The 14,242-nt window shown below is 38.0% G+C and overlaps 1 protein-coding gene across 1 annotated transcript in view; it reads left to right on the top strand.

The window, feature by feature from the left end:
- dnah6 (dynein, axonemal, heavy chain 6) overlaps positions 1 to 14,242 on the top strand; it is a 352,146-nt gene that overhangs the window by 94,474 nt on the left and 243,430 nt on the right. The window contains exons 17-21 of the mRNA XM_073050010.1: positions 2,392 to 2,505; positions 2,778 to 2,921; positions 4,061 to 4,273; positions 10,867 to 10,959; positions 13,185 to 13,304. Of these exons, the coding sequence (XP_072906111.1) occupies positions 2,392 to 2,505; positions 2,778 to 2,921; positions 4,061 to 4,273; positions 10,867 to 10,959; positions 13,185 to 13,304 (684 nt within the window). The remainder of the gene's footprint in view (positions 1 to 2,391; positions 2,506 to 2,777; positions 2,922 to 4,060; positions 4,274 to 10,866; positions 10,960 to 13,184; positions 13,305 to 14,242) is intronic.

Below are 14,242 nucleotides of genomic sequence, written 5' to 3'. Positions count from 1 at the left end.
CCCACAACTCTCTGGGAGAAGAAGTTTTTCCTTAACTCTGTCCTAAATGACCTACCCCTTATTCTCAAACCATGCCCTCTGGTACTGGACTCTCCCAGCATCTGGAACATATTTCCTGCCTCTATCTTGTCCAATCCCTTAATAATCTTATATGTTGCAATCAGATCCCCCTCAATCTCCTTAATTCCAGCGTGTACAAGCCCAGTCTCTCTAACCTCTCTGCGTAAGACAGTCCGGACATCCCAGGAATTAATCCCAGGAAGTATACATTCATCTGATCCATTTTCCTATTCCTAAACTCACTAGCAATTCGCATTGGAAATAATCAAGAAATTACAGACTCTTCTAATTTACGACTAAATGATCATGTTGCAGGAACTCATTTGTCTTTTTCTCTATGTCATTAGTACCATTGTGCACCATCAAAGATGGTGACAAATCACCATACAGAGGGGAGATTGAAAATCTGGCTGAGTTGTCCCATGACAACAACATTACTCGATTTTCAATGTCAGCAAGACCAAGGAACTGACTATTGACTTCAGGAAGAGGAAACCAGAAGTCCATGAGCCACTTTTCATTAGGGGATCAGAGGTGGAGAGGGACATCAACTTTAACTTCCTCAGTGTTATCATTTCTGAGGACCTGTCCTGGATCTAGCATGCAAGTGTAATTATGAAGAAAGCAAGGCAGCCCCTCTACTTCCTTTGAAGTTTTTGAAGATTTGGCATAACATCTAAAACTTTGACAGACTACTATTGATGTGTGGTGGAGAATATATTGACTGGTTACATTATGGCCTGGCACAGAAATACCAAAATCCTTGAATGGAAAATCCTACAAAAAATAGTGGATACGACCCAGTCCAGCATAAGTAAGCCCTCTGTGCTGTTGGGCACATTTAAATGGAGTACTGTTGCGGGAAAGCAGCATCTATGATTAAGGACCCCCACCACTCAGACCATGCTCTCTTTTTACTGATGCCATTAGGAAAACAGGCCTCAGTACCCTCACCACCAGGTTCAGGAGCAGTTATTACCTCTCAACCATCAGGCTCTTGAACCAGTGAGGATAACTTCACTCGTCCCATCACTGAATTGTTCCCCCAAACCATTGACTCACTTTCTCATATTCTTGATACTTATTGCATACTTATTAATTAATATTATTTCTTTTTTCTTTAGTATTTACACAGTTTGTTGTTTTTTGCAGTTGGTTGCTTGTCTGTCTTGTTGGTTGTGGTCCTTCATTGATCTTATTATGTTTCTTGGATTTCACTGAGTATGCCCACAAGAAAACAAATCTCAGGGTTGTATATAGTGACATATTAACAAAAATTTATTTTGAACTTTCATGACTTCTTTCTTTTTACCCTCTGTTAGAATGTCCTGAAGCAGTTCTGAGACATTTGTGATCCTGGTATAGGGGAGACAACATGCCACCTCACAATTTTATTTGCAGCTAAAGAAGTGTCTGCTCTCTTTACATTTGAATCTCCTGTCATGGTAGCTTTCTTAATCCCTTTCCTCCACTCTTGTGCAGCAGAACATCTATGGTATCATGAACGTGACTGTTGTTGCTTTCCCATGAGCGGCATCTCCCATTTCTCCAACAGTATCAATAGTACTAAATTTGTTTTAGAGGAGGTTGACCACAGGAGCTCTTGTATTACTTGCTGCACTTACTGATCCACCTGGATATCACTCATGCAGCCTATAGTTATAGGATGACTAATTCACAAAATTTCTTACGCATATGTCCTTGGCATTGCAAATATACCCATAAATAAATTCACAACTCCACAACCCACAACTCCAGCTGTGAAATGTTCTGAATCTGGAGATTCAGATGGACATATTTCCTGTATTTGGACACTAGAAGTGTCCCTGATTTCCCACATAGCGCATACCATGGTCAAAGTTCTCCAGATTATTCTGGTATTCTAGTGAGAATTTAATAAAAAGTGATTTTAAAATCTGTGTATTAAATTACATGACAAATGTCATTTAGTAGATGAAGCAATGCATTGAAATAGTTCGGTAGTTTATATGTTGTTTCATTGTTAATGTTAATTACAATGATTTTGTGAGATATGGAATTATGAAGAAAGATGCACTATATCTTTAAAATTGGCTCACTGCAGACACACAATTTTGTCATTGAAACATAGAGTCGCCTGATATGGAAACAGATCATTTAGCCTCCAATGGAGTCCCATTCATATTAATTCCATCATCCAGCACCTGAACCAGAGCCTTCAATAACTAGACAATTCAAACATTCATCTACACAGCTCTTAAATGCTATTGGTGACTTTGCTTCCATTAATATGAATGCTATAATTTATACTTTCTTTTACCTGTCTAATATGTGCGATTTTTTAAAAAATAGGTAGAAATAACGAAATTTGATCTGCTGGAAGAAGTCCATGCTGATATAAAACTGAAAAGTCTTCTTTGGAAGTCTCTAAATGACTGGGATCGTCACACAGAAGAATGTTTGCAGGTAGTTTTTCTTGGTTAAGGTTGCTGCTTTAATATAAAGCAGAAGGTTGTGAAAATATTCAGCTTTTTTGTTGAAAATACTAGTGAACTATCAATTCCTAAATACTTAATCTAGACAGATAATTATAAAAATATGATTGCTAAATACAATAATGCATTGATGTACATGCTTAGAACACACATGTGGGAAAATGAATGTCACTTGGCTACGGTTATCCTAACAGTTAAAAAGAAATTCTTAAATTCCTGTTTTCTGTTCTTTCTTTCTCACAGTTTGGATTAGAAGCTATAGATGCAGAGCAATTAAGTAGTGAAGTAAACAAGTACAGCAAGATTGTGAATCAACTGGAGAAAGGTCTTCCTCAAAGTACTGTGGTGGCAAAACTGAAAGATAATGTAGACCAGATGAGACAAAAGGTAACGGTTTAAAGGATCCGCACATAAAAATATACATTAAAATTACACTTGTGAAAATCTGAGGTGATCATTCCTGCCTGGTCCCCACATCTGGAGGTGATCTCACATTTGCACTTATGTTGTCCTGATACAGAAGTTGCAAATTACTGATTGGCCTCTGATAGTTCAGCTAGGCCCAGAACAGAGTTGGTTGTAAATCTTTTAATTGATTTTTGTAGTCTTGCTGTTAAACTGAGTTTCAGAGCAAAACTGAGGTAAATAAAAATGTAATCAAATACACAAAACATATGCAAATTAAAACATAACATTAAAACCAAATAAAGAGAATTAACAGGGCAGCAGAGTAATGTAGTCAAGTCACTTTTTATTGTCATTTCGACCATAACTGCTGGTACAGTACACAGTAAAAATGAGACAACGTTTTTCAGGACCATGGTGCTACCTGAAAGTACCTATGCAGTTAGCATAGCATTATTACAGCACCAGCGACCTGAGTTCAATTCCACCAATCTTTGTGGAGAGTTTGTACGTTCTCTCTTTGACCTCATAAGTTTCCTCCAGTGCTCTAGTTTCCTCCCACTTTCCAAGGATATACAGCTTAGTAGGTTAATTGGTCACATGGGTGTAATTGTATGGTGCAGGTTCATTGGGCCAGAAGGACCAGTTACTGTGTTGACGCTCTAAATAAAATGAATAGAACAAAAATAAAGCAAAATTGTCTTCCTTTTTATCCTGTTTCCCACCATAAAATAATTGAATTCAGGTCAAAACATAATATAAATGTAAACTAGAGCAGAACACAGTTTTGCTGGGACTCTTCATTATCATTTTGTGGAATCAACTCTAGGGTCGTGCATGGAGTTAATCCTGCTGCAGATTGAGACCCCTAGCAAGACATCAATAAAATCCAGTTTATGGGGATGAAGTCTATAGCATTTCTACATTTAAGATGTTTGATAAATATGTGAATGTGCAAGGAATTAATGACCATAATGATGGGGGTTATATTGAGTGAATAGGCCAAGGCTTAAGTGAGGGAGACAAACATTGATATAGATAGGTGAGTTGGGTTTGACTCTTCATTTCTTTTTCTGTAATTCTGTCAAAATAAAACATTTTATTTTATTTTCACATTGCAGCTTCCTGTAATCACTAACTTAAGGAACCCCTTCCTGAAACATAGACACTGGGAGTTAATGGAAAACATTATTGGTGCTAAATTGGTTGATGTTCTTGAACCAGTAACTCTAGCACAACTAATAGAGCTTAATGCTTTTGAACATGCTGAGGAAATACAGAACGTGTCAGGCCAGGCCTCTGGTGAAGCCGCTTTGGAGACAATATTGAAAAAGGTGAGAAATGTATCTATTGAATAAGAAGATATGAACGTAAGAAAATAAGAACAGGAGTCAACCATAAGGTTCCTCAAACCTTTTCTGTCATGTGATATGGATTACTGCATGGTTTAGTAAATGGTGGCTGCTGGATAAATTTGGCATATAATGCACAACTTTGTCCTCAGATTAGCTGTTGTGCCATGTACTGCCAGTAAATATAGATGGGCCTCCATGTTTTGCAAAGCGATTCTTTCTTTTTCAGCACAATCCTTTCAGTCGTCATCTCAAACTAACAGGCTATCGGGTTTTTCAAATTCTTATACAGCCTTAGATTAATTATATTTTTCGTATTATTTATAGTTCAATAATTCCATTTAATATCAGAGAATGTATCCAATTACAACCTGAATTTCTTGCTCCCTGCAAACATCCAAGAAAACAGAAGAGTACCCCAAAGAATGAGAGGCAGTAAAATCATTAGAACCCCAAAGCCTCTTTCTCCCCTAGGCACAAGCAGCAGCAAAGCATCAACCCTCACCCACCCCCATTAATTTTAGCAATAATATCAGCACCCACCACTCACCAAGCAGGCAATAGGAAAGCCCCCAGGAGAGACCAAGATCTACAGTACAACAAAAACTAATTGTTCACTCGACATTTCGACATGCCACAGGCTTTCTCCCTCCATAATAAAGGGGCAGAGAGGTGTCATTCAGCAAGAGGAAAGGCAAAAACAAAACAACTCGTTGATTATGGTGTTATAGTCTGCTGCATTGTTTTTGAGTTCTCCAACTTGAGAACTGGCAGCAAACTCTCCCCTACCGAGAGAGAGAGAGTGATTTGCAGAACAGCAAGACCTCTGACAGCTGATCCATTGTTCCCGATATTCTGTATTCTCCCATGACATCAGCCAGGAATCGGCTCATCTACAGGGCCACAAAGCCTCAGAACCCCAAAGGCGTACTCATCTTCTAGGCTGTGTCCTTGGGATATCGAAAAATGTCCATCGATGAGTGGGTCCCATCGCTGTAAAGAACCACAGTTTGAGTGCAGCTGCATGTCAAGGGCACTGACAGAACCCCCATTCAGCTTGTAAAGAAAAAAAAAGACATTAAAGGTAGAAATTGAGCTTTTACGCAGATGAGCTTGAAGAAGCTCTTCTCTGGTGCCATTGTAGCTACACCCTTTTTACACTTTATGTTTGTTAGCTCTTAAACACTAATCACTGGGGTTACCTAAACCATGGTAGTGGAGAAATGGAGGTGCATATAATCCATAAGGTGGAATACTTTGCAAATTGTGAAGAAGAAAGACAATGTTTAGAGAATGGCAGCTATCACAGGATAAAACTGGCACTTGTATACTCCTCTCACATAGGCTGATTCACCATTTGAAAAGTATGTAAAATTACAATATTTAAAAGGCAGTTTATGCTATGGAAAGGCGAGTGTGGGCTAGAGCTTCTTCAGCTGTGAATTTACCTAACATTCTCATTATTTCAAATATCTTAATGATTTTATCCTGTAAACTCTATTACCAAAGAGAATGAGGATCAATATTTGTGTTCTTTTATCTTTTAATCTGACTCTTTATACTTTAATACAGCTACCTACCCTGCTTCCTTCAAGGGCAAAACATCCTTCCTGAGGATATCCATTTCATCAGCAAAGCCACTTGAAGAAGTGTGATTTGTTGCATGATTCCTGGTACCCTTACAAAGAAATCAATATTTCATGGAAGTGCATTTACATGATTTTATTAGATTATGAACAAAATTCAATAGCTATAGAAGTAATATGAGTGAACTGATCAAAAATATTTTTATTTTACTTTAATGTGACTGATAGGACATTTTGGGCTGAAACTTGGCTACTACATGGATTTGATATTTGCAATACCTATTGCTTGGCTCGCCAAGCCAGAACATGGCAAAGCATTCTTACTAACTATGCATAATAAAGGACAATAAACCTATGACACATAGGCCTCAAATAGAGTATTAATGAGCCCTTGCTGCAGGCACCCAGCCTCTTTCTGAGAAGGCAAGCCTGATCTGAGGTTTTGTCTCCGGTCAAAACATAAGAGCCCATTCTTTTACAGTTTTTAAATATCTAGGTTACTTCTAGTGCCATATGCTAGTAAGGCAGAAGTAGAATGTTAGACCAGATGAATGTGTGGCTGAAGAGTTGGTGCAGCAGCAGATATTCGCATTTTTGGACCATTGATAAATCTCTGGACCAGATGTGACACAAGAAGGTCACATTTCACTTTCAGTAGAGGAAAAACAATATTCTAATGGAAAGGCTTGACAGTGATACTAAGGAGGGTTTAAATGATATAGTTGGCAAGTCAGCTATGACACACAGGCCTCAGGCAGGGTGGTGAAATTTGAAACTGTAGTGAGGCAGATGGGAGCCTGGAAGTCGATACAGAAGTCAACAACAGCAAGTTCTGTAGGCAAAATTTTTCATAATCAGAAACTGAATCAGCTTTATTATCACTGACGTGTTGTTTTGCAGCAATGGTATAGTGCGATACATGAAAATTACTCTAAACTAACATAAGAATATATATTTTCATAATCGCAAAAAGATAGGAAAATAGTGAAATAGTATTCATAGGTTCATGGACTGTTCAGAAATCTGATTGCTATGGGGATAAAGCTGTTCCTAAAGTGCTGAGTGTGTGTATTTACTATTGGTAGCAATGAGAAGAGGACATGCCCTCAATAGTGAGGGTCCCTCATGATGGATACTACCTTTTTGAGGCATCATCACCTATTGAGGATGACATTGATGGTGTGCAGGCTGTGCTCATGACAAAGTTGGTTGAGTTTACTATTCTCTGAGGCTTTTTCTGATCTTATGCATTGGTACATCTGTACCCGATGGTGATGCAATCAATCAGAATGCTCTCCACAGTACATCTGTAGAAATTTGCTGGAGTCTTTAGTTTTTGCCAAATCTCCTCAAACTCCAAATAAAATATAGGCATTAGTGTATCTCCTATGGAATTTTAAGAATATGTTAGGTCCAGAAGAGATCTTCAGAGATGTTGACTCTCTGGAACTTGAAGCTGCTCACCGTCATCCTTCAGTACTGACCCTTCAATGATAAATGCTCTGTGCGCCCCCAATTTCCCCTTCCTGAAGTATACAATTAATTTATTGGCCTTTACTGACATTGAATGCAAGCTTGTTGTTCTGACACCACTCAACCAACTGATCTATCTCATTCCTGTACACTTGTACTGGTAAGAGCATGGCTGGTATTCAGCAAAGACTGTTGGATTACACTGCATTTATTTCAATGCAGGTCTCCATCGGTCAGGGTCAACCATGGGTGTTGCTTCCTAGCTGTTGGGATACACAAGCCTGAGTAGTATGATATAGAGAGCAAGCTGTTGCCCACGTAGCAAGCTCTTCCTCTCCATGCATCTGCTGAACCCAAAGGAACAGCAGAGACCAATACAGTTTAGTACCAGCAGCTTCATAGGAGCTGCTAGTCAGTGTTAAACTCAACATTAGGGACTCCAGCTCCAGATTTTTCCTTCAGGGTTTACTCCTGAAGCCTTCCCATGTGTGGGTCTAGCTGCAAGGCAGCTGAAGTTTCTGATCAGAATTCTCCTTCTCCTAGTTGAACTGCCAAGTCCCATCTGCTAAACTGGCTGTTTTTAAGGCACCAGTAGCCTGCCTTTGCCATCTCCTGTCAGTAGAAATGGTTCTGCTGGACCTAGTAGCTATGCCACACATGAAGGCTAGGCGCTGGACTTGGTTGTCAGAGGCTATTTGATGCGCATGCCATTGAAGCATTAAATAGGTAGTGGGAGCTTGTCCTCATTACCACACCTGGCTATAACAACTTTAAGGTACCTGCAGACATCTGTCAGAAAAGGTGGCTGAATTCAGGGCATGGATGGATAGATGGTACTGGAATATTATTGCCATTCCAGAAACATGACTAAGAGTGAAGCTCTTAGATGAACAGTTAGACGAACAATTATGTAGGGAGATTGTGGATAACTGCAAGAGTAAAAGGATTATCATTATATGGGATTTTAACTTTTCTAATATAGGTTGGTACTGCTATTGTGCTAAGAGCCTAGATGGGGCAGTATTTGTTAAGTATGTTCAGGAAAGTTTCCTCAGGCAATATATAGAGTGCTCTACAAGGGACAGGGCAGAGCTCAACTTTCTCGTGAGTCAAGTAGCTGAGTTGCAAGTGGGGAATCACTTTGGGACCTGTGACCCACGTTGTTTATCAGACAGGAGGCCTCTGAATCAATGCTAGGCCTATTGTTGTTGGTCATTTGCAGTATATCACTAATTGGAATGAAAATGTACAAAGCATGGTTAGTAAATTTGCAGGTGATACTAAAATATGTGGCATTGCAGAGTGAAGAAGGTTATCAAGAATTACAAAGGGATCTTGATAGACTTGATAGCAAGGCCCAGGAATGGCAACTGAGTTTCATTCAGACATGTGCAAGATGTTGAATTTTGGGATTTTAAACAGGTTAGGTCTTTCACAATGAATGGTAGGATCTAAGGAGTGTTGTAGAACAGAAGGACTTAGGGTTACCAGTACATCTGTAATTCCCTGAAAGAAGCATTAGAGGTAGACCGGATGGTGAGGAAGGCTTTTGGAATGCTAGGCTTCATCAGCTAGGGTATTGAGTATAGAAGTTAGAATGTTATATTGCAGTTGCACAAGGCAATGGTGAGATCACACTTAGTGTATTGTGTACCTTACTAAAGGAAAGATCGCATTCAGCTGGGAAGTGTGCAGAAAAGATTTACAAAGATGTTGCCAAGACGTAGTTGGGGTTATAAATTGAGCATGCTAAGACTTTATTGCTTGAAGCCTAGAAAACTGAGGGGTGATCTTATGCTGTGCGTAAAATCAATGTGGTGTAAGGTAAATTCAGTTGTTTTCCCAGAGATGGAGAATCAGAAACTAGTGGGCATAGGCTCAAGGTAAAAGAGAAAAGATTTAATAGGAAACTGAGCAGCAGCTTTTTCACACAGAGAGTGGCAAATATATGAAATGAACTGCCAGAGAAAGTGAATGAGATAGGTACAGTAAAAACATTCAAAGGGCATTTGGGCAGGTATGTGGAGAGGAAATGTTTAGAGGAATATAGATCAAGTATGGCAAATGGAACTAGCTTAGATAGGCATCTTGATCAGTGTGGACAAGTTGGGCTGAGGGGTGTATTTTTGTGTTACATGGTTCTATGTCCCCATGATTATAAATGTCCCTGATGTTCTGAGGGCCTTAAAAGGTATGAAATTAATTATAGTAATTCAAAAGATTTTTAATTAGAATTCTTTTTATGTAGCACTACAAGCATAATATAAAATAACTTCAGTGCATTGGGATTTGTGATATTATGTCCTAGACATACTTCCATATCTGAGCCTTACTTTTATGAGTGTGTGGAATATCCAACCAAACCCAGCAAGAGTTGTATCAATACATTTCTGGGCTATTTTAGAAATTCTAGCACACTCCTTAAGATTTGGCTGCAGTAATGATTGTGGATTGCATTTTTTTCATTGAGGAAACTGTGCCACCCAGTCCTTCCTTCCCCAAGGCTGGTTTGACAAATCTTTGACCATAATGTCAGTTGAGTCTGTGGCTGATTTTTGGGGAGTAGTGATTGAAGTCTTAAAGTATTGGGAGTATGGTTTATGACTAAAGGCTCATTCTGGTGAGAAGAGGAGAGAGTTAGAGATTTACCATTGCACTTTGTTGCTCATCATGGACTGGTAAGAATGGTGAGCCATAGATATCATAAAAAGTAACAGCTCTCTATTGACACGAGTATGTTTTAATTAAAGCACTTTCTCCAAATCAAGCATGTTATAAAACGATGGAATAACATGAAATGATATGGAACCAGGACATCCAGCCTAATCCAAGTCTCCGCCAACCATCAACCATTTACATTAATCCTGTGCTAATCACATTCTCCCATCATCGAAAAGAAATGCTGATAGGCGAATTGGCTTTTTAAGTTACAATTTCGTATAGATTCATAGGAGAAAGAATCAAATGAGTGTTGATGGCTTTGTGTGAGAATGAATAGGTTGCAGGTATACAGGGAAGTAAAGAAATAGAAGTAGGTCTGGTTGATTGCTCCCAGGAACTAATACAAACCCAATGGGCTTGTAGTCTCTCATGTTATAAGAATTAGTAGTTCTGGTTATAAGTTAAATTCAGGTATTAGCAGGTTAATATACTGAATTATGTTTGATTTAGCTTATTGTCCAAATTCAAGCTTGTATTCAACATTTCCTGTGGAGCTGCCATGAGCCAGAAAACATAATTAAGTACACAATAACTTTATCTGCTATCAGATATATATGTATTTTCAAACTGTAGGTCTGTTCTACTAAGAGGAAGTTCGTACTGGAGCATCCAAAGCCAAAACAGTAAATGATTTCATCTACAAAGACAGTAGAGTATTGCTATTTAATTTATTGAATGCATAAGTAAATTGCATTTATAAGTGCATAATTTAATCTGCTATGATGCCTATAATGTCATGTTACTATTATTTAAATTGGTTTGGATGATATTGTTGGACAAATGCTTTGTCTTTAGGTAGAAGATGCCTGGAAAATTACAGAATTTACTGTTCTTCCTCATCGGGATTCTAAAGATATTTTCATTCTTGGAGGGACTGATGAAATTCAAGTAGGTCTGATTATCCAGTTGCCTGCATCAATAATATGCCTTTTGTTTTCAGCTGCCAAATTAACTCTGCCCTCTTCAACGAGATACTACATAGAGGGGCCATGTGCCCTGCCAAAACAAAGGAGTTTCCTCCTTCTGTCTTCTTCTTGCACTAGTACATGCACAGTCAGTGTGAATGTCATATGCTGCCTAGGACAATTTGGACCAGTGTGGCATTGTACTTTATATGTATTTAAGGCAGAGATCTAGTGTTTAGATCTATGTCTGTGCAGTTATAGGAAGAAATGAGATTTCAGCTGATCATTGATTATAAGAACTTAGTTATAGTGTCATAGATAACTATAGTATAGAAACAGGCCCTTCAGCCCATCTAAACTGTGGTGAACTATTATTCTGTCTAGTCCCATCAACCTGCACCTGAACCATAGCTCTCCCAACTATGTTCCTATCCAAATTTCTCTTAAATGTTGAAATCAAGCCTGCATGTTCTCCCTATGTTACTATTAACTATTTCACCTTTCACCCTTAACCCATCGCTTCTAGTTCTAATCTCACCAAGCCTCAGTGCAATGGCAGAAGCCTACTTGCATTTACCTAATGTATACCCCTCATAAGTTTGTACACCTCTGTCAAATCACCTTTCATTCTCCTATGCTGTAGGGAATAAAGTCCTAATCTATTCAACTTTTCCCTATAACTCAGGTTCTGAAGTCTTGGCAGCATACCTGTAAATTTTCTCTGCACTCTTTCAAACTTACTGATATCTTTCCTGTAGCTAGGTGACCAGAACTGCACACTTTACTCCAAATTAAGCTTCACTAATGTCTTGTACAACTTTAACGTAACATCCCAACTCCAGTACTCAGTACTATGATTTATAAAAGCCAATGTGCCAAAAGTTCTCTTTACACCCTATTAACATGTGACACCACTCTATTATGGATCTCTATTCTCAGATCCTTCTGATCTCTCCAAAGCCCTACCATTCGTGGTGTAAGTCCTATCATGGTTCATCCTCCCAAAGTGTAATACCTCACACCTGTTTGCATTAAATTCCATCTCCTATTTTTCACCCCATTTTTCCAGCTGGTCCAGTTCCTGCTGCAAATTTTGACAGTCCTCCTCCCTGTCTACTATGCCCCCAATTTTGGTGCTGTCTATATATGTGCTGATCTGGTTTACTACATTGTCATCCAGATCGTCACAGAGTTGACAAACAACAGACCCAATGCCAGTCTGTGCAGCACACCACTAGTCACAGGCTTCCAGTCAGAGAGGCAACTATCTAATACCATTCTCTGGCTTCTCTCACAAAGCCAACGTTTAATCCAATTTAATACCTCATCCTGAATGCAAATGATTGAACCTTCTTGGCCAACCTCCAATGTAAGTCCTTGTCAAAGGCCTAGCTAAAGTCCATATGCACAGCATCCACTGCCTTGCTTTCATCACTTTTCCTGGTAACTTCTTTGAAAAACTCTATAAGATTTATTAGGCAATTAACTTGTCATAAGGTAATTACCACAATAAATTAACATACTTAAATGTGATGGAATATGTAAGAAATGCTGTCTTGCAGAGCTTTTTACCCTTTTCTGTAATTTCTGCATAAAATTGCCACCAAACACACGAGTAAAAATTTTCAGTTAATCTAATTAAAGTAATCCTATTAAAACTATCATGTAGCTTTAGCTTTTCTTATTGTATATCTTACTGAGAATGTTTCAAAGTTCAAAGTAACTTAATTATCATCATACATATATGTTTCCTTATACTATCTTTAGATTAATTTTCTTGCAGACATTTTCAGGAACAATACAATAGAACTTTAAAACAAATCTGCATATAAACAGGCAAAGACTGACAACACACAAATGTGCAAAAGAAGAGAAACTGCAAATAAAAATAATGCAACAACATACGCTTATCATTATAAAGACTATTATCAACTGTATAGGAAAAGAATAGACAACATTTATTGTGATACACAGAAACAAATTAAATATTACATAAAGAAAGAAATACAGTACTAAGAAAAAAAACAAAGACATGAGAAACAACAATATAATGCTCAAAAATGCTCTGGTTGTTGAATTTAATCAATAACAGATAGCTGGAAGATCATAGTCTACTGACATTCACTGTTCAAAGTTCAATAATTATAAGGATTCTACACTTAATTTCACTTGTAGTTGACTAATTTCTGTAAAATATTTTGACTACAGGCTTTGCTAGATGACAGCATTATCAATATATCAACTATAGCCTCATCACGTTATGTTGGTCCTATTAAAAGCCGCATTGATGAGTGGCAAAGGCTTCTATCACTCTTCAGTGAAACTTTGGTGAGTTTTCCATCTTTTCTTGAGTAGATCAAGAAAGGTTTTGATTTTTCTGATGACTGCATTTATAGGATTAAAATTGGTCCATACTAATAGGCTTGTGAAACAGTATTTTGAAACTTCTATTCTTAAAAAAAATCTATCTGTAATTTTGTAATATGTTTTATTGCACATTAAATTCTTAATGAAACACTCTGAATTACTCACTTATAATAAATTAAGATAACACTTCATACCACATCTTCTACAACAACTTATCTTTTTTAATATGAGTTTTTTATAGCGGCATAACATTTGGGAGCGTTAAACTTTTCATATCAGCATAGCAGTAAGTGTCTAAAGGATTTGACATCTTTTATTATTTTTATTCAACTATATGTATCTTCTAAAGCAAGCTCATGCTTGACCAAAGACACGTTAATTTCCATGAATCTCTGTGGTAAGGCTATGGGGAAAAGGCAGTTGAGTAAGGGTAGCTGGATTGTTTTTACATACACCTGGAATGGATTAAGTTGACCATTGGCCTCCCTCCAATTTTGTAACGCTGTGAACCTTTGCTGCAGGTACAACCAAAGCAACTGAACCTGCATTCCAACAAGAGCTATTATATGTATAAAGTATCTTCAATGTAACAAGCTAGTCTAATGTGCTTCTCCAGAATGTGAGCAAAGTAACATTTACACCACGCCTTTTATTGTTAGAGTAGGCCAGCATACCAAAAATATTGCCAAAGCATTTTGAGAGTTCTGAAAATGTGGAAAGAGAGGCAGAAAACAAAAAAGATTAAGGGAAGAAGCTCCAGAGTTTAGTATCTTAGCAATTAAAATCGAGACTGTCAGTGGCCAATGTCACTGATATCTTTAACCTCTCACTTTGGAAATCTGAGGTACCCACCTGCTTCAAGCAGACTTCAGATATATCAATGCACAAGAAGAACATGG

The sequence above is a fragment of the Hemitrygon akajei genome, chromosome 6 (assembly GCF_048418815.1).
Source record: "Hemitrygon akajei chromosome 6, sHemAka1.3, whole genome shotgun sequence".
NCBI classification, from domain to species: Eukaryota; Metazoa; Chordata; class Chondrichthyes; order Myliobatiformes; family Dasyatidae; genus Hemitrygon; species Hemitrygon akajei.
Note: the sequence above shows the minus strand (reverse complement) of the source record. Positions and strands in the feature narration are given on the sequence as shown.